This window comes from Enhydra lutris, unplaced genomic scaffold, assembly GCF_002288905.1.
Source record: "Enhydra lutris kenyoni isolate GAN:26980312 unplaced genomic scaffold, ASM228890v2 scaffoldscaffold37, whole genome shotgun sequence".
NCBI classification, from domain to species: Eukaryota; Metazoa; Chordata; class Mammalia; order Carnivora; family Mustelidae; genus Enhydra; species Enhydra lutris.
The window spans coordinates 27,265,602-27,286,703 of record NW_019154121.1 but is presented as its reverse complement, the minus strand read 5'-3'; the positions used below and the strand labels follow the sequence as shown (position 1 = coordinate 27,286,703).

The 21,102-nt window shown below is 54.0% G+C and overlaps 1 protein-coding gene across 1 annotated transcript in view; it reads left to right on the top strand.

Moving 5' to 3' along the window:
• LOC111154394 (protein kinase AMP-activated non-catalytic subunit gamma 2) overlaps positions 1-21,102 on the top strand; it is a 246,557-nt gene that overhangs the window by 52,530 nt on the left and 172,925 nt on the right. The window contains 1 exon segment of the mRNA XM_022513935.1: positions 20,911-20,982. Coding sequence (XP_022369643.1) covers positions 20,911-20,982 — 72 coding nt within the window.

Here is a 21,102-nt window from a genome sequence, read left to right as displayed (position 1 = left end):
CTGCTCATCTGAAAAGTCAAATTAACGATAACTATGATTCTTCAAGCGCTGTATTGCTGGTACCTACTACTGCCCGATGCAGCTATGACAGAAAGGTGAGTTTTCTGGATAACGGGACCTCCTCACCATAAGGCGTCTCTGCCAGGCTCCGAAGACAAAGGAGTCAAGACTGAGCCAGAAGGGCATCTGGGTGTGTCCTTGGAGGGGTGTCTGCATTTTAGTAGGGAGCAGGAATGCTGTGCTTTTAAGGCCTGGCGGACAAAGGAGACAGGGCAACTCCCAGCACCCAGACACTGGGGGGAGGCCTGGCACGGCACCCACGTGGACCCCTCAAACACATGTGTTCTGACTTCTGACACAGGTGCCCAGGGCTTCTTGAAGACCCTGCTGCTGGTGCTGTGCTGAGTTGGGGCTGGGTAGGAGGGGGCTGGACTAGGGAGTGATCCATTTGAACAGATTTTCCACTCAGAATCCCAGAGCGCTCTATCCCCTGGTGGGATTCGCCCTTCACGTTAGGCCAAGACCCAAGCCAGGCGCTTACCCAGAACCAGCCAGGCCTGGCTCAGAGCTCACTGCAGGCATCTGTCACCACCCACTCCCTCTGAGTCATCCCACACTTATCTGCTGAAATTGCAGAGCCTGGAAATGCGCTTACCGGTCGGTCTTCCAACACAAACTCTGGGGGGACACTTGGAAAGAAGGTGGGTCTTGGTGGGGGAGGGGCGTGCTCCATCTGGCCTGGGGTGGGCTGAGGGGCTCTGAGTGCCCCACTCAAGGATCTGGGGACCCCTCTCCTCCAGGCCCCTTGGGCTATCGTCAGAATGTCCCTCTAGGCCTTGTTAGTGGCCACCTGGCAGCTCTCCCCAGAAGGACTTGTTCCTTCTTCTGGCTGCATAGAGAGGACACTGGGCCACGCCAACATGTAAAAAATTTGTTTTTCCTCTTCCTTCCCAGATCTCTACTTGGTAGATGAGAATAATTACCCACTTCCCTGCCCCGTCCCCCCTCCACCTGCCTCCCTGCCTCCACTGTCTTCTAAATGGGGAGGAAAACCCTCTGTCAGTGGACCAGAGCGCCGAGTATTTCTCAAAGGGTAGCCCTGGGGGCTCGTTAGACTGTGCCTTCCTGGGCCCCACCGCAGCCCACTGAATGGGGTCCTCAGGGCTTCTCAGTAGCATCTTACGTGCTCTGAGGACTGGCTTTACAGGAGACAGGAATCTGTACTTAGAGCGCATTGACTTGGACTCAGCGTTTCCCCTCCTGTTCGTCTATCTGAAAAGAAAATTCTGGGGACATCTGGGTGGTGCAGTCAGCTAAGCTTCTGCGTTCGGCTCAGGTCATGATCTCAGGATCCTGGGGTCGAACCCCGTGTCAGGCTCTGCACTTAGCCAGAAGTCTGCTTGTCCCTCTGCCTCTCTCCCTGCTCACGTGTGCACGCTCTCTCTCTCTCTCTCTCTCTCTCTCTCTCAAATAAATATTTAAAAAAAAAGAAGAAAGAAAATTCTAGACCTTCTTGTCCAAGGCCCAGCTAGACACTGAGTCTAACAGTACCCCCCGCCCCCATGCCCCAAGTCAGCTTTCTCTAGTTTTGTTCATGGAGATAGATAAGAGAGTATTGTGCAAGTGCAAACAAAACAAAACAAAACAAAACAAAAATCCAAAGAGTATTTTTCAATAATTCCAGATGCCTCAGGACTCTGGTTAATCCAAAGGTCTGAGACCTGCATCTATGTCTTGTTTGGAATGCTGTCAAAAAAGAGCTCTGTGAAATGCATTTACCAGTGAAACAAACCTGACATCACCCAGCTTCTGGTACTTTTGGGGTCTCGGTAACGGCACTTGGACAAAGTCTGGCGTGCCGGTGAGGATGGATGTCGGGTTGAGATAAACTGCCCGTGATCCACATTCTTCATCACGTTTAAATGTCCACCATGTTCTTGGTGCTCAGTGATCCCTGCATTTCCTGCTCGGCTGGACAGACCGGGTAGTTAATAGAGAGGTGGTGGGGAATTGTGGCCTCAGCCCATGAGCGCCTTTGGATATCCCCTTCCCCACCCCAAGCGCCTCCCTAGGGTCCCCGCTCCAGTGCTCCCCAAACTGGCTTCATCCAAGAGCTGTTTCTGTCTGAACATCTCTACTGCACCTGAATTTCTCTTTTCATTCCTGGGCTGTGGGGGCCCTTTTCTGAGATTAGCTACACCGGTAATCCCGTAATTCAGAGCAGGGATTCGTGTCATGGGTTGTCTCTCATGGTTATCATTTAAATATTACCTTGATCCTAATAAAGGGCCTTGGGATAGGAAATTTAGGATTGTGACACCTCACACTATTGGGGTTTTACTCTTGGGAGAAATTGGGTTTTTGGTGTCCAACACATCTCTCCTCCTAGATCTGTAGCCACTGTGCCTCTAGCTGGGCTCTGGAAGGTGAAGTGCAGACTTTCAGATCCCAGGAAGGGGAAGAAGGGACACCTGTGCCCCATCGGATAAGTGTAACCAGGTACTTCGTCACCAGGAGGGCGACTAAAACCAGAGCATTTTGCTGGAAATAGAGTATAGCTATCACCCACACTGCACAGCTGCTTCCTGGAACTTCTGCTCCCACTGCATGAGAAAGCACATTCCGTATTTCAGGATCAATAACGTAGACATCTTCCCTGTGTTCTGCAGATTGTACGTTTTTCTTTTTTCTATCCTAAAGTATGGGGATGGGCGGTGGCTGGTGGGTCACTTTGGGCTCGGATTTATTGACCTATAGCTTACATACAATGCCGTGCACCAAGTTTCAGTGTGCAGTTAGATTGTGATAAATGGGAGTGGGCATGCGACCACCACTCTCACGACAGAGCTCATCTCCATGACCCCGTGGGTCCCTCGGGCCCCCTTTGCAGTCTGTCTCTTCCCCCAGCCCCATCCTGAGACTGGGGAGGAGCGTGGAGCTCCCCTGTGAATGCCCAGTTCCAGACACACAAGGCTCCCTGACACGTGTTTCAATGAATAAAGACGTCAGTGGCTCTAACGTATTTTAAAAATTCTCCCAAGCCTCCTCTGGTTTCTCCCACTCATCCTACATTTTGGAAGACTGTCTGATAAACACTTGTTAATAAATAGTTTCTGCATTTAGTCATTCCTGAGACCAGTCTCCCGATCGGCCTGAGACCATCAGCGTTACTGGAGCCAATGACATGATAGCAGTGAAGCAGGGGCTGGCCGTCCTCATCGCCCACGTGGTCACGGTGACATGTGCATTTCCTTCCCACCTCCTGAAAGACCGAAAAACCCGGCAGGAGTGTCCCCCCCCCAGACTAGAAACCCCAGCCTACATCACCCCCCGCCTCTCTCAAAGATAACAGCATTCTGCCCCTACATAATGGCATCTTGCCTTTATAAACCAGGGGAGTAGCTCGTGTTACATATTTACATGTGTATGTATATTAACTCAAGATCTGAGAGGAACTCCTATGATTCCCATTTTATGGATGAGGAAACTGAGGCACAGAGAAACTGACTTCCACAAGATCACGTAGTTTTCTGGTCATCTGTTGCTGTATCACAAGCCACCCAGACCTTAGAAGTGTGGTTGGGGATCATCGCAGGTCCGGGGGTTTCCTGGCTCATGGTGGGCCCAGTTCCCATGTGACGTTCCACCCGTGTTCTTGGCCAGACAGCAGCTGAGGGCCGAGGGCTCTGAAGGTCTCCTCACCCCGCGTCGGGTGCCTGGGCTGGCGGACGGCTGCTGGAAGGGTCTCAGTGCAGCCTCTCCCCTTGGCCGGCGTGAGCTTCCCTGTGGCAGGGTGGTCTCCAGGCAGCCGGACTTTTAACAGCTGGTGTCCCCCGCGGGGCAGATTCCAGGAGATTCAGGGATAAGCCACCAGCTTCCTACCACGTGATCCTCCTGGGGCATTTCTGTTGATCGTAGGGGCCCAGACTCGGGGAGGAGAGGGAAGGAGGGACTGTTCCTCGGCAGGAATGCCCGGCTTGTGCGTTCAGGGACGGTGGCACTTGGCGCCTCAGACTAGCACGCAGCCCCTCCCCGGCAGCCCGCTGACTTGGACGTGAGCCCTGGCGAGGAGCTTCCCATCACCGCTGGCCTGATGGACACACCATAAAACACACTTCCAGGGGCATCATTTCTGTTCTGTTTTACTAACAACAACGACAAAGCCGGTTGGGTCCGCGCTCATGTCAGGACCCAGGTCATACCTGCAGGCGGAGAGGGACCGTCCCCCAGCTTGCTGACCCAAGGACTTGACTCTGTGCTGCACGGCACGCCAGAGATGAAAGTAAACAGGTGAAACATAGGAGACACAGGTGCCGTTCCACACCAATCCGGCAAAATCCTGAACTTTGACAGCATAGACAGTCTGTGGGTGAGGCTCTGAGGGAAGCAGAGCCTCCTCCCCCGGAGTGAGGAGGGCAGAATGGCACCGTCGTAAGAAGGACGCATGACAGTTTTGTCCGGAAGTCACAAATTCACGGCCGTTTGAGCCACCGTCATGCTTCTGGGGACATATCCTAGAAATATGAAGAATGCACAAAGTTCTTATGACAGCCTGGTCCTGGTGGCCAAAGATGAGAGACACAGATTGCCACGGGGGCTGGTACAACTAGAACGTTCCATCCAAAGGAGTGTGCGCTGGATACCGGAAAAATCTCTCTGTGCTGATAGTGAATGATATCCTGGATAAGCAAAGTGTGAGGCAGAATGTATGCATGGCGGGGGTCCCTAGTATTAGATAGGATGCTCGTGCATAAAGAAGTCTAGTAGGATATGCAGCTAAAGATGGTTCCTTTGGGGGCACAACATGGATGGGGCCAAGGGTGGGACCCCAACTTTTCCATCCTACATCGTCTTGTTTTGACTTCCAAATCCCATGAATTTAGCTCTTACCCACACACATGGACAGCAGAGCTGCTGCCCTCAAGAGTGCTCTCTGCCGAGATAAAAATTTATCAATAAATCCCAGACAGAGCTTGAGGGATTTAAATTCTTAAAACTCTTTAACTCAAAACTCTTTAAATTCTTAAGCAAGTATCTGGAACTCTTGAACTGCATGGGGTTAGAGAAGGGTCCCAACTGGTCTCGTTAAGAAAGGCATCATGGGTCTGTGGGACTTGAGCTAGTTCTTGGGGGATGAGTAGGTCCTCTTACCTGTGCGTATGAGAAACTGGGGGGGTTAGTCCTAGCGGGGGGTGCTGTCAGCTCGCATGCCTCAGACCAATACGCAGGAGTCGTCACGTGTCCAACACAGACGGCTGTGCTCTGGCTAGTTGAGGAAAGGTTGGAGTGAGAGCCCCAGCGTGGACGAGGGAGACAGGTCAAGGCACCCTACGCTGTGAGGAGACAACTTCCTGAATCAGAGTTTCTCAGCCTGTCTTTAGAAAAATGTGATTTCCCATTTTGTAACAGACTGTGTTTGCAGCATCCCATGGCGCTAGACAATAAGAACGAATTACAAAGGCTCTTCAGTTACCTGAACCTGACCTAGAAATTCCGTGACCGTTGAACAAATGTCAAGCTCAAAATAAAATTGTAATGCATAAAAAAAAAATCTTTGTGTGTCCTGACCTTCACTGACATGCAAGGTTCCGGTGACAGCGTGCAGGCCAGTCTCACATGGCCTGGCTGCACTGGGGGGTGGTGACTTCATGCTCAGGCAGGAGGGACCCTAAGGTCTCGGCCAGCAGGTCTCCTGTTCGGCCTGATCCCGTTCTCCAAGCTGGGTGCATGCACAGACCAGAGAGAACTAGCCTACATGATCTTTTATTTCTGTCCTTTAACATGCAGATGGGGCCATGTGCACAGAAGGAGAAGCAGCAGGGAATGTCCCTGGCGGCTCTGGTTTCCCTCTCTGCCTCTGGGGTTTCCCTTTCTTCTCTGTGGACCTCCCCCAGATCATCACCATCGTGGTTCTGGAAGGTCAGAGTCCATGCACTGTGGGCATGAGGACTTGTGCTTTGCATGCAGAGGGAGGTGTCCCAGGGGCCTCACAGATATAAAGGGTAGAGGGATGTGTGGTCCGGAGGCTTCCAGGACATACTGGTAGCGACCACAAGTGAAAATGAGGGGCTGGCCTGGCGAAGGGACAGATAGCTCCAAGGTTCTCTGGCTCTAGGAATATCCCCATAAGACCTGGTCCAGAATCCTCTGTGCTTCTTCAGCAAGAAATAAAGGTTCCAAACCATTCTAGCAAGGAGTAGATGAGAAATGCGGAGGACAGGCTCAGGGACGTGTTTCATCCTAGGCCCATCCCAGCCCACAGGGAGGCACACATGGCCTGGGGACACAGGCTACACACCGGAGACATCTCAGTGATCAGATCCTCCTAAGAGATGATGGCTTTTAACCCAATTCTTAGGATGTTGGAAGCAGACTTTTTTCCTCCCTTGAAAAAGCAAAGCCACAAACAAGCCCTGTGTTTTGTACCTGACTCCCTGCTGTGGCAGAGGCTGATCTAGAAGTTTCTGCTGTTCTGGTGACTTTGGCCTCACGTCCAGCATTTTTCTTCCCTCCCCTACTTACATAACGAGCCCCTCTAGAACAGAATGGGTTTGTTGGCAGCAAAAAAACAAAAAACCAGAAAAACCTAGCAGATTCCTTGTTTGGATTCACTAGCACTGTGGTTTGTGGCTTTGAGTCCCCGACCAGGAACCGTGAGTTTCTCTGTGCCCACTCAGTCTCCAGCCTGGCGCTGGGATTTGTCCTCCCACGCCACACATCCTGAGGCTGCCTGGTGACTCCGGCGAGCACCTGCTTCCATCTGGAGCATGAAGGCCCGAGCCCCACCGCTGGGTCCCCACTGGCTGGCTTGGCCTGAAAGATGGGACCTGGGCTCTCAGAACTTCCTGGCTCTCACGCTGCCCAACCCTCCTGGTCACCTTATCTCCTCACTTATCTTTTCTGCCTGGAGGCTTCGACAAGATCCCCTCTGCTCAGGACTCTGAGTCTGGGCATGTGCAGTGCACCTGCTCCTCTGTGTTCTGGAAGGCATCAGAGCCATGGATATGGGGGGGAGTGACCACGCCCCAGCTCCTTCCTCAAACAGAGTGATGCATGGGCCTCTCAGAGGAGCTGCAGGCAGGCCCCTCAGCTAGACCCCAGGGTCCCTTCTGTCTCCGGATGGTAACGGCACAGGGTGGGTGCTGAGCCCAGTGGCATGGGTATTGGTTGGCCATTGGCCCTGAGGCCAGCTCTAGCCTTTTGTTATGCTTGCTTTTTTCTTTCATTACTAGAGCAGTTCTAGATTTGCAGAACAACTGAACAGCTGGGCAGGAAAGTACAGAGAGTTCCCACATACCGCCTTCCCCTCCCCACCAGTATCCCTTCTTATTAATGCCTGGCATTCTGAGGTATGTTTGTTATAGTTGATGAACCTATACTAATACCTTATTATTATTATTATTATGTTAACATAAAATATATTATTTGTTTCAGGGGTACAGGTCTGTGATTCATCAGTCTTACACAATTCACAGTGCTCTCCATAACACATACCCTCCCCAATGTCCCTCCCCCAGCCACCCCATCCCTCCAACCCTCCCTCCCCTCCAGCAGCCCTCAGTTTGTTTCCTGAGATTATGAGTCTCTATGGTTTGTCTCCCTCCCTGGTTTCGTCTTGTTTTGTTTTTCCCTCCCTTCCCCTATGATCCTCTGTCTTGTTCTCAAATTCCTCGTATCAGTGAGATCATACGATGATTCTCTTTCTCTGATTGTCTTACTCAGCTCAGCATAATACCCTCTAGTTCCATCCACGTTGTTGCAAACGGCAAGGTTTTGGTTTTTGATGGCTGTGTAGTATTCCATTATATATATATACCACATCTTCTTGATCCATTCATCTGTGGATGGACCGTTAATACCTTATTACTAATGAAAGCCTGGGGTTGACGTTGGGCTCACTCTTGGTGTGGTCCATTCTGTGGGTTTGGACACACGTACAGTGACACATATTTACCATTTTGGTATCAGACAGCATAGTGCGCCCTAAAAATGCCTGCTCCCCTGCCCCCATCCTGTGGTGGCTCTGCCTCACTGCTGTTTGTCCAGGTGCCTCTGGAGCCAGACCCCGTGCCAGGTGGGTCAGCACAGACTCAGCCGTGTAGACAGGAGTCCTCTTGTCACAGGACTGGGGAGAAGGAGGGTCTGGAACAGAATGGGGTGGTTTGGAGGGCCTCTGGGACCTCCTACCTCAAGCAAGGGACATGAGGGCCAGACTTGGTAAGTGGGTTTCCAATCGGCACGGTGGGTCAGGACAGAAGTCTGTACCCAGGCCTATAGCAAGAAGGGGCATAGGCCCAATTTAGCTGCTTTTTTAACCCCAGGAGCTAAATTAGGAAACAGGACCAAAAAGTGAATTTTTTAAAAGAACCAGTCATTTGGCTACTTTGAGCGTCATTAGTTTACCCTGGGGGCAACTTGGGCCCAGGATGGGATCCCTGGAAGCCTCCATTGTCACGAGCTCTGTGGGAGGGGGCTGCTTACCCGAGAACTCCGGTTTCCCACGTGGAGCTGCCCGGCGTGAGCCTCACGTGGCCCTTGGCAGGCCCAGCCCTGGAGGGAAGGGGACACAGGCAGATGCCATCTCCTGGCCCTCCGGGCTCCATGCGCACCTGCGCGGGGCTCTGGCAGGCAGCACCTGCAGCCCCTCTGGGGAACGCACCCGCCGGCCTTCAGCCAGCCGACACAGGTTCCTGTGGTTCCAGTAACTTCTCGGAGCAGCTGCTCACCCTGACCACCACCACACAGATGTGGCGGATTCCAGGAATCACACATTCATACAAAGCTGATGGTTCCAAAGAAGGGCCATTGGGAACCAGAGCTTTGTCGCTGGAGGAAGGATGTGGAAATGCCAAACTTGCATCAGAGGATGGCCTCGTGGACCGACCACGATGGACATTTACTGCGCGCCCAGGACAGCCAGGCCCACGCGAGGGGCTTGCATTGTGCCGTGACTATGTAAGATTGTGGTGCTGTCCTCTTCTGTGGTAGAAACATAAGCTAGAAAGTCCACGTCAGCTACAGAGAGCATCGTGTGACCAAGAGATAACCTGGCTAGAAGTCACAGTACCCGGATTTGGTTCGTGACTGTGCCCTGTGGCTTGAGCCACTCGGACTGATCTCTCCAGACATCGTTACTCCACCTGGCCTGGAAGGGGACTGATTGGTTTGAGAGATTTCTATTTTATTTTATTTATTTGACAGCGAGAGAGAGAGAGAGAGCCCAAGCACAGCAGGGGGGAGGGGCAGAGGGAGAAGCAGGCTCCAGACTGAGCAGGCAGCCCGATGCAGGGTTCGATCCCAGGACCCCGGGATCATGACCTGAGCTGAAGGCAGATGCTTAACGACTGAGCCACCCAGGCGCCCCAGATTCAGAAGATTTCTGAGACCTTTTACAACTGTCCTATACCGTGACTACATTATTCCCCTAGGCTTAGGTGTCAGGAGACCCAGGGGTCCGCAGCAGGTGTGGGCCAGGTGGGCACAGGTGCTGACAGATACCACTCTGCAGGGCTGGGCAGTTGCTCCAAGGGCAGTTCCTAGTGCTGGCCAGGGCTGCTGGGGTTGGCGGAAGCCAGGCCGCCCATGCTGGCTCGGAGCAGCCCTGCCCACTGCTCTCAGGGCCACGAGAGGGGGGCAGGGGGGACTCAGGGCCAGGACCAAAGGGGAGCAGGGAAGGACTTGCCCACCTCTCACGACGGTCAAGAGAGGTGGCTCTCTGTCTCTCTACTCCATGCATATTTCTGGCCACAAAATCCAGGGAGAGGTCAGAGGGCTCCGGCACGGGACAGAGGAAAACAGATGGTGCTTATCCTTCTCCACTCTTGTGACATCTCGAGGGACCAAGGCTCAGCTCCTCTCTGAAATCTATCCGTACCCGCTTCAAAGCTTTCGGGGCCCAACTGTGAGTCTCCTTCGTCCACAGCGCAGTAGGACGTGCATTGTCCTACGTCCGTCCGTGTGTGGGATCAAAAATGCGGCGAAACAATGAAAGGCATCCTTCTTTTGTTCTCGTTCCCAGTGTTTTGATGGTTGTGTGGGATCCACGAACCAACGTGATGATCCATCGATGGGTTTGGCCTGTTCGTTTGCACACCGTGGCCAGATGTTTCTGGAGCAGGCAGTTCACCCAGGAAGGAACAAAGAAAAACACCTCTCTTCATCATGCTTAGTGCAGAAAGCCTTTGAATTCTTTCTGCGTCCTTGGTGTTTGCTGCTTACTCTGAACGTCTTGTACTTTTCAGCATGTGACGTGCTGGCCCAGAGCAGGTGGGCGGCACGGCAAGAGGGGTTGGGGGAGGAATCCTCCTTTCCTGCCGAAAGTGGGACGAACCTTCTGATGCATGGTGTTACAAATAGGGACATTGGCTATTCTGGAAACTGTGAGCTGGAAAGCTTTGCGGCTATCAGCTCAGCTCCTGGGCCAAGCCCCAGAGCCGCACTGGGTAGGTGGCTGGGAGCAGAAATGCACAAGCAGAATTGCACAAGACCCTCCCGCGGAGTGGAGGGTGTGTCTCAGAACCAGCCAGCAGCGCCGTGACCTTATAAAATTGTTCCCTGGGTGCCCAGTTGTACTCTAATTTGCGGTGTCCCTCCTGCAGTTTGCCTACAAGCGTAGACCCAAACGGTCTGCTTTTCCCTGTGGGGCCAGCGCTGTTTGCAGGGTGGGGGCGGGTGGGGGGCTCGGGGCTGACGCAGGGCCATTTGGATCTGTGGGACAGACCTGGCAGCCCCTCCACTTTCCCTCGTGGCTGGTGTTTTTCCTCGTGAAGGGGACGTTAAAGCAGGGGAGCCCCCATGGCCAGAGTCACCCAGCGGGCATCAGTGCGTGGCCCACCTAAGGCCACCACAGTCTCGGTTTAGTGGTTTGGTGTTTCATTTACAAGTAAATAAACCCTGTCCAGAAACCCAGACTTGGTCTTTTCAAGCTCTATCTTAAGATTTGTCTTAGCAAACTAGTGAAATGTCAAAGCTGAAAACAGCCCTAGAGATGAAGGGCTGTCCCTCCTCCCACAGATGGCACGTCTGTTCAGTCCGTCCTTGCCTTCCGAAGGCCTGAGCCATCCCAGAGAGCCCTGGGCGGGCCATTCCCTGTCCTCAGATCTCGGTGAGTGCACACACCGGGCCGCCGTCCGGCTCTGACTCCTCGTTAGCACCTTCCCCAGCATCGGTTTTGTTTCACGGAAGGACAGACTCTCCTTTGAGTCCAGCCGCGAGCCTGGCACAGGGGAGGAACGAGTCGCTTAGGGGAAGGTGAGGTCCTTGCTGTCAGCCGGCTGCTGGTGTCGGAGGGGGAAGGGCTCTCGGACATAAAACAGCATGAGCAGGTGCCCGGCGGAAACCCGTCCGCCACCCAGCCGGTGACAGAGGGGCGGCTGCTTTCCCCTTACTGCTGCGGCGTGAAGAGACGAGGCTGTAATGTGACCATGGGCCTGTCCTACATCTGCCACTCTCCTTTATGTGTGGCCAAGGTTCTTCCAGGACCGGAAAAATAGGCCTGCCGGGGCTGTTTCCTGCTTCATCGCTCAGTTCCACTGGGACAACAGCCTTCCCTACCCGTCTGTGTCCCCTCCTCCAGGTCCTTCCTTTGGGGACTTCTTGTGGCCATGGGCAAAGCAAAGGCCCAGCTGAGGGGACAGAGGCCCCCTCCGACCGATTGGGCCCACCCTCCTTCCCAGGGGCACCCAAGAGCCTCTCCAGCGCTGCCCCTGCTCCTCTCCTCCGGGAGGAACTGGGTTGGGAGAAGACAAGAAACGGGGTTGATTCTGGTTCCTAATCCTCAGTGGTTCACAGAGGCTGGACTCAGCCTGGTCTGGGGCACGTGCCTTTAAGGGGTTACTCCAGGGGCCTGATCGAGGAGGGAGTTGGGGGAGCCCGGCGCATGCAGACTGGGAGCCCTCAGGCCTTCCAGAGCCCCAGTCCCTGGAGGCTATGGACAAGGCACTGTCCCCTCTGCACAGCGACCTCAGCTCATGGGGACCGTCCGAGTTTCCACTGAGCTCCGGTCAAGCTGCCTACAAGGCGGGGCCAGGCCCAGCTACCTTTTCACAAGAGGAGAGCAGAGCAGCCAGCCCTTGGCCATCCTCTTCACAAGTGCTCACCAAGTCCTCGGTCAGCCTGTCCTTCAGCAAGTGAATGGGTAGAGGCTGCTCTCTAATTATAAGGAGGAGCAGCCAGGGTCTTTGTTTTTCGTTTTCTTTTAAAATATTTTATTTCTTTATTTATTTGAGAGAGCTCAGGAGTGGGGCCTGGGAAGAGAGAGAGAAGCAGGCTCCCCGCTGCGCAGGGAGTCCAACATGGGGCTCGATCCCAGGATCCTGTGACCATGACTAGAGCCAAAGGCAGAGGCTTAACCGACTGAGCCCCAGGCGTCCCAGCAGCTAGTGTCTTTACAGAACATTTGCGACTGGATTTCAGGCCTAGGTTGTGTCGGCCTGACAGACCACCAGGGCTTCCCAGGTGGACAGTTGACCCGGGACTCTGCACGGTGTCCTAGAGACATCCTGTGTCCTCTCCAGCCTTGGCTGGTGAGGCCGGCGTGTCCCTGGCCTTGGCCCTCACAGTCCCAACACTGCAGGATATCCGTGGTCCAGGCTTGCTTTACAGATTGAACCCCTGAGTCTCGCGGAGGCTAAAATGATCTGCCACACCCGACAGCTGAGGGGGAGGGGAGGCCTCCTGGCCACCCCAGCCTTGGGGTTCTGTTGAGAAGAGACTCTACTGTGTGATGCTGCTGTGGAGCTAGAGAAGCCGCTGGGTGGGAACTGGCGAGAGCAGCTGGACCCAGACTTCCTCAAGGCCAGGACTGAGTACTTCCTGGAGCACCAGGACCAAGTACTTTCTTGGGACCGGAACTGAGTACTTTCTCGGTGCCAGGACCAAGTACAACCTCAGCACCAGGACTGAATACTTCCTGGAGCACCAGGACCGAGTACTTCCTAGAGCGCCAGGATTGAGTACAACATCAACACCAGGACCAAGTACTTCCTGGAGCACCAGGTCTGAGTACTTCCTGGAGCACCAGGACCGAGTACTTCCTAGAGCGCCAGGATTGAGTACAACATCAACACCAGGACCAAGTACTTCCTGGAGCACCAGGTCTGAGTACTTCCTGGAGCGCTAGGACAGAGTTCTTTCTCAGCACCAGGACTGAGTACTTCCCGAGCTCCAAGACCAAGTACTTCCCTAGCACCAGGACCGAGTACTTCCTGTAGTACCAGGACCAAGTACTTCTTGGAGTGCAAGGACCGAGTATAACATTAGCAACAGGACCAAGTATTTCCTGAGAGCCAGGACCGAGTACTTCCGTGGCGCCAGGGCAGGCTCAGGCTGCCGTACTTTGGCCTTTTCTGGGGTCCAGGGCTTCTTTCTTTGGAGAAGGTCCAGCCCAGCCCAGCGGCTGAAGTACTTTCCTTGGCACAAAGGCTAAGGGCAGTCGGTGGGGGAGCCCAAGCCCGCTGTGTCAATCAGTCGGGACCCCCAAGTGGGGGGCATGGGGCAGGCAGGGTAGCTGTAGGAGTGAAAAATAGGGGTTTTCTTTTCTTTTGTACATCAGGAAGTCTCTCAGACTGCAGTCAGAAACCACGATGTCCTCTGTGGAAAATAAAGAATTCTGGAACTTCTCCGAGAGTTAAGTTTAGGCTTTCCCTAATTTGGCCCCTGTCCCTCCCCGGTTGCCAAGTTCCAGCGACTCAGGGTTTGTTCCTTATTTTCCTGAGGGCAGTTATATAATGTGAGTGTTTTTCAAAGTCTGCAGTTGACCATGGCTCTGGTCACCACCCCCCACATCGGTACCAAGAACTGCGCGTTGGGCGGTTTTCAGGGATTGTGCAAACCTAGTCCATCTGGAAACGCCTCACGCAGGCCTCCCACCTGAGGGGCCTGCCAAGGCCCTCACCTCGAGAGGTGAACTTCAAGCCACAGGACCCACGGATCAGACATGGAGAAGGCTAGCCCACATGAGCAGCTGTCTTGTGGCGTGATGGGGACTCGGAGAGCCGGGCGGACGGGCCGGGCAGGGGCGTCCTCTGTGGGACCCGAGTGACTGGACACCATTATTCTGAGGATGCTACTCCTGGCTTTCCTGGAATCATGCCAAGCATCCGGAGGACCCACCTGGCATTTGTGCTGACGACCCAGGTGCATGATGGGGGACCTTAGTACCCAACTGAGTAACCAGAAGGTTAGCACCTGGAAGCAGATTAAGGGGCACATCAAGATAGACGTGTGGCTGGGTCCTCTCACCTCTGAGGTGCCGGCAGAGCACAGGACGTGCACCCAGCCCTCCACAGGGGCAGCCCACGTTCCCACAGACTCTGCCCCCAAACCCTGAGCTTCGAAAGCCAGGGAGATTATTTGGTAGTCGGAAAGGAGAAGAAAATTATTTTTCTGAGTCATCATATGAGGTAAGAAGCGCATTTTAGTCTCAATCCAGCGCTACTTCTCGAAAGTGCTCCCAGGATCCTGGGATGGTGTTCAGTTCAGTGATGAAAACCAAGACACAAAACTGTGGGAGCCAAAAGGCCTCTTCTGGAATCTTCTAGTTAAACCCTCTCACCTGACAGATGAAAAACTGACTTCAGACACTCCCGAGACCCTCCCCCCATAGTAAACGGCAGAGCTGAGGCTGGAACTCGGCCTCCTGGCTCCTTCCCCGTGCACAGGTCCTGTTCTCTCGGGCGGAGGGATGCAGGACCTGGCTATGTTGTCCTCCCAAGTGCAGGGTGGATCCTGATGTCCCCGGTGCTCTGTGTACTCAGGTCTGCTCGGCAGGAGCGGAGAATGAAAACCATCCTCCATGTGTTCCTTCCCCAGTAGGAATCAACCTGCTGGCAATTGTGCTGGAATGTTCTGTTGTAACCCTGATGCAGACCACGGGCCCCTGACACTGGCAGCCTTTCTGTTTGTCCTGTATTTGTGCTTTAGTCAGGCCTCTGCCGGGGGTGGCCCACAGCTGCGTCAACAAAGGCATTTTGCAGGACGAAGCGTCAGGAATACCGAAAGGCCAGACCACATCTGAGCGATGCACGCTTACCTTGCACCTTCTCTCAAGGCCCAAACGTGGGTAAAACAGCCCCTGTCCTTCGGGAATCCACAAATCCGTTTGGGATCCATGGGGAGTGGGGGAGCCACCCACAAAACCCCGAACTCCACACGCTGTAGACCCGCCAGCGTGCAGAGTGATGGCATCCGGTGGCGGGACTCTGCTCTCGGCCACCGCGGCGGGAAGTACTTTTCATTAAGAGAAGGCCTTGAGAGAGACCGTCACCAGCCGCTCCGGGAGTGAGTCCCAGAGCTGCGTGGATCCGCACTTGTCCTTTTCTTCCCCTGAGGTCGCCCTGGGCCAAGGCTCCTCATTAGGCAAGGAAGAGCTCTAGGTCTCCGCAGCCGCTGATGGCTGGGGGCGTCTGCGGTGGAGCTGAGCCGCCGGAGGGAGGCTCTGAGCTGGGAGGGCCTGGTCCTGGCTTCCACGGCCTGCCGGCTGCTGTCCGGCCGGCCGGCGGGCCGGGGGCTACGCCTCTCTGACTCGCAGCATCTTCAGCTCTAGAACTGCGGTTTTCCCCTTGTCTATCCTACTTGTATGGGCTGTTCTGAGGACCAAAATAAGATCAAAGAAGGGCACGGTAATGGCACATCAGGACAGCTCTGTTGCTGACCCCTTTTTTTGTGGTAGAATGTGGGCTTTTGCCAGAATTTCTGAAGGGGGTGGGCCTGGGGGCTTACATGGCCTGCTTTGAAGGTCAGCTCACATCTTGGGAATCTTCCCGAACTTGGGGCTTTTCTGTTTTATCCCTACGCGTTCCTGACAGGTGACTTGAGCAGCAGCCCACATCCTGAAAATTCCCTTTCCCTGAAGAGCCTGATACTCGTTTCCAGAGCCTGGGATCAAGGTCTAAAATGGAGTGTGTGCGGCCAGCGACAAGCCCAGAGTCTCTCGGCCGCCACCAGCCCTTCCCGCATTTCCTAGTGCCTCAGCGTTACCCAGCAAAATGCCCACCAGTGCCAGGACCGGCTGCCTGGCTGGCAGACCCGAAAAGGAGGTTCAGGGATGGTGAGGCGAAGATAAAGCCGTGAGGAAAGCACGAAGCTCTGCTGGGAGTTTAATATTTAGAAATCACATGGCCAGGGCAGGCTCTGGGAGCCTGGGCCTTCTGGAAGTTCAGCTGAGCTAGGAGGCCAGGTCTTGATTATTCCACTGGCTAATAGTCTTGTGGCCACAGCTCCAGATTTCCCCATACCTGGCCTCCAAGGTGTGCGCTGTTTCTCGGTGAGCCCTGAGAGATGGGAGCCGAGATTAGAATCCTGGAATGTGGGGTGGGGGAGCCTTCCCGCAAAGCCTGCCCCTCCCGCCTGGGGACTTCCCTGTAGGGATGCTCCAGCGAGCAGGCCCAGGCCAGCCGGGGGTGCTGAGGGGCAGGCGGGCCACCGGGGTGGGGGACGCTGGAGGCTTTAAGGAGCTCTCGCGGGTCAGGAATAGCGGCGGGGACCTCGCGGCAGCCCTGCCTTCCAGAGGCCACTCGTGATGGGAGCCGGACCAGCATCCCGGCCTCTCCCCTTTCAAGACTGGCTAACATGAGTCATTTCACCGCTGGGGGCCTCGGGGCAAGAGCCTGATGGTGCTTTAAGGAACAAATGAGTATTTGTGGAAAGGCTTTCGTGTGTGGAAACTGTTGTACCTCACGAATGTTCGAGGGTAATGATTATTTGAAACCAGAGAGGAATGTACTCATTAAAATGGGAGATAAGCACCCACACCTGGTCCTTCCTCCTTCCCAGGGTGCTGAACCGCGCAGGGCCTGCTCGCTGCGGGGCCGTCGGCTCAGACGGCGCTGCCCCCACCCCCCCGGCCGCCACAGGATCAGGGGGTGCGGGTTCAAACACGTCTGCGTGCTCACCGCATGTCCCGCAGATGCGGGCAGGGAAGAGCCACGGGAACCCCGCGCCCTTGCCCCTGATGAACTGGAAGTCTAGCCAGAGAAGCAGACTGATGAATGACCACAGTATGGCCTGGTAAATCCTGTCATCAAGGCCTGTCTTCAGTGGTGGGAACACAGATAAGAGAAGAATTCGTTCTGCTTGAGGGCGGGTCCCCGCCAGAGATAATATGGGGATTGGGCCTTCCGTGGCTCCTACAAGTTCACCCTTTGCGACCCAGGACTGGCGGTTGGGGGTGAAGATTAGGAAGAGCTGCAAAGCCCAGAGGCAGCCGTGAGCTTAGGGCGTGCGGAGAGCGGGGACCAGAGCTGGCCATCCCCACTCGGCCCTGGGCCAGGCTCTGTGCGGGAGGCCGGCCCTGTCCGGGAGGGACTCTCGCAAAGCAGGGTCTGTTCTTCCGGGAGGGAGTGGACAGTTGCTGAAGGGCGGCCTTGAACTGAGGTGTGCGAGGGGCTGAGATGGCCTTCCCAACGAAGTGTCCACGGACACGCAGCTGGGCGCGGAAGAGCCACAGCAGTCCGTTCGCGCGCTTGCGGAAATGTGCCGGGGTGCGGAACACATCAGAAACAAGGATGCAGAGGTCGGCAGATCCACAGGGCCTGCACTGGAGGCTGCGAGGCCTGGCCCAGAGCTCCTGACCGTGGCTCCTCCCAGTGGTCCCCTGGGAAGCTGGGGGCCGTCCCCCTGGGCTGCTAGCTGAATGATGGGGACTCCCACACTGCACTGTAGGCTAACCAGCTCGCCTATGTAGTGGGACCCGAGGTCCCCAGTGTGTTCCATTGGAACAGGTGTGGAAGCCATTGCCAAGTTCCCCAAGGCATGAGGGGAGGGGCCCACGTACTATAAGGCCCACAACTTCAGGGATCACTCTTGGAGCAGAGGTTTGAGATGGCCTGAAAGGGGCAAGGCTGAAAGTCTTGGAGAACAAGCCCAAGAGAGAGCTGGCACCTTCTGGGGAAGAAATGGGAAAAAAATCTATCCTAAGTGGATTTGTATGGAAATACTCAAGGAACCCTGAGTAGCCAAAACAATTTTGAAAATAATAATAATAAAAAAGAACAAAGTAAGATATTTCATAGTTCCTGATTTCAAAATCTATTACAAGTTTATAGTAATTAAAACAGTGTGGTGCTGGCAGGAAGACAGACATAGAGACCAATGAAATAGAACAGAAACCCCCCAATAAACCATCACATATGTGGCCAAATGATTTGTGATTAGAGTGCCAAGACCATTCAGTGGGAGAAAGACAGTCTTTCCAGCACACGGTGTTGGGGACATTATGGGCCTGGAGAAGAGTGAGGTTGGACCCACACCTTATACCATACAGGCAAACTAACTAAGCACAGATCACAGACCTGAACGTGAGAGCTGAAACTAGAAAAGTCTTGGAAGACGACAGAGGGGAAGAGCTTCATGACATTGGATTTGGCCCTGAAGTCTTGATTATGACACCAAAAGCAGAGGCAACAAAGTAAAAATAGATCAATGGGACCACCTCAAAATTAAGAACTGTGCCCCCAAAGGACACAATCCACAGGACACAATCCACAGAGTGAAAGGCAACCTCCAGAATGGGAGAAAATATTTGCAGATCACATATCTGATAGAAGGTTAGTGTCCAAAATACAGAAAGAACTCCTACCAACTCAATGACAAGCCACCTGGGTTAAAAAATGGTTAAAGGGCTTCTTGAACAGATATTTTTCTGAAGAAGATGCACCAATGGCCAGAAGCTCCTGAAAAGAGGTCCCATATGAAAGATCCCGTCAGAGGATCCAAACTCAGATCCAAACCATGATGAGGTACCAGCCGACACTCTTCAAGACGGCTCCTATAGAAACAAAACCAGACCCAGAAAGTAGCAAGCATTGGTGAGCATGTGGAGACGTTGGAACCTTGTGCCCTATTGGTGGGAATGCGAAGCGGAGCCTCTGCTGTGGAGAACGGGCTGGCGGTTCCTCAAGAATATTAAAAATAGGATTCCCATGGGGCACCTGGGTGGCTCAGTGGGTTAAAGCCTCTGCCTTCGGCCCAGGTCATGATCCCAGGGTCCTGGGATCGAGCCCCGCGACGGGCTCTCTGCTCAGCAGGGAGCCTGCTTCCCTTCCTCTCTCTCTGCCTGCCTCTCTGCCTACTTGTGATCTCTGTCTGTCAAATAAATAAATAAAATCTTAAAAAAAAAATAGGATTCCCATGGGATCCAGCAATTCCACTTTGGGGTGTTTACCCAAAGAATTGAAAGCAGAATCTCAACGAGAGATGTGTATATGCATTCGTTTGCTAGAGCTGCTATGACAAAGTAGCACAGAGCTGAGTGACTTTCTGCCCTTACCATTCTGGGGGCTCGAAGTCCAAAATCAAGGAGTTGGAAGTGTTGGTGTCTTCTGAGACCTCTTCCTGACTTGTAGATGGCCATCTTCTGTCTGTGTCTTCATATGGTCTTCCTTCTGTGTCGGTGTCCTAATAATCTCTTCCTCAAGGACAGTAGTCACACTGCATCAGGGCCCACCTGTATGACCTCATTTTAACTCAGTAGAGACCCTATCTCCAAAGACAGTCACATTCTGAGGGTCTGGGAGTTACAACTTCAATCTATGACTTTGGGCAGTTATGGGGGAGACAATTCAACACCCATATTCACAGCAGCATGACTCACCAGGGCTAAGAGGTCGAAGCAACCCAACTGTCCACTGGTAGTTGAATGAGTAGGCAAGATGTGGTACATCGCTACAATGGAACCAAAAGGAAGGAAACTCTGACACAGGCTACATCACAGAGGAACTCTGAAGATATTATGCTTAAGTACAATGAATATTCCAGTCACAAAAAAAGCCAGGGGTGCCTGGGTGGCTCAGTGGGTTAAAGCCTCTGCCTTCGGCTCAGGTCATGATCTCAGGGTCCTGGGATCAAGCCCCGCATCAGGATCTCTGCTCTGTGGGGAACCCGCTTCCCGCACACCCCCCCCTCCCCCGTCTGCCTCTCTGCCTCCTTATGACCTCTGTCTGTCAAATAAATAAATAAAATCTTAAAAGAAGAAAAAAGCCAAATAGTGCATGATTCCACGTTATTGAGGCAGGGCCTTGTCACGTTCATAGAGACAGAAAGTAGGATGGTGATTGCTGGGCTCTTGGCGAAGGGGATGGGGAGTTGTCTCATGGGGACAGAGTTTCTGTTTTGCAAGATGAGAACGTTCTGGAGGCAGATGGTGGTGGTGATGGCGTGGTGGGAACGCGCTTACCGCTACGAAGCTGTGCACTTAAGATGGTTAAGATGGAAAGCTTTATGTTACATGCATTTTACCACAATGAAAAGGGAAAAAAAGAAAGGTTAAGAACTCAGGCAAGTTCTCCTACATGCGGCTTCTTTCCAGGCTGTGCAGGAGGTGAGACCAGGTGAGACCAGGGGGAGGAGGAGCAGAGGGAAGGGGTAAGTGACCCAAGTTGGACCCACACCACTCCTCTTCGCCATGGTGTCACCCGACTTCACTGACCACTCCAGCCCAGCCACCAGTCCCGAACTCCTCCCCACGAGGCCCCGTCATCTCTCCCAGGAAGACGCGCATCCTGGACTGCTTCCTTGAGGCCCCACGTTCTGTGTCCTGAGATGGGGGCCTGTCCATCAGCCATTCCCAAAGCGCCGAGAAACCTTTGCTCTCCACTCCTGCTTTCCTCCTGGGGCGCCTTCCTTCCTGCCTCCAGTCCCAGCCTCTTCCCCTTGCTCCTACCTTGGGTGACGGGGGCCGCAGTGTAGCCTCATGTTCTAGAAGGGATGATGCTCAGGTTCTTTGAAGAAGCTAACATGTTGTCACCCCTCGTCTTACTCCCTTTGCATCCACACCCCTCTGTGGTGGTCGGTGCTCATGGAGGACTCAGGAAGGGGGCATGGTGCGTGCATAGAGCCAGTGCTGCCCCCGGACAAGGCTGGATGGACACCTGAGGGCCATCCTGTTGACCATATGCTCTCTTTCCTTTCTAGGATCTGAGTTCCTTTGCCATGCCGCTCCTGGATGGAGACCTGGAGAGCTCAGAAAAGCATTCTTCTCGTAAGGTGAGACCACATTTCTCACAGCTTCTCATGGCTCACCTGAGGAGCCACTGAGGCAAGACTCCCTCAGTGAGAGCCCAGGACAAATGTCTACCTGCTTAGCCACCTGTGCTCCCACCTGCC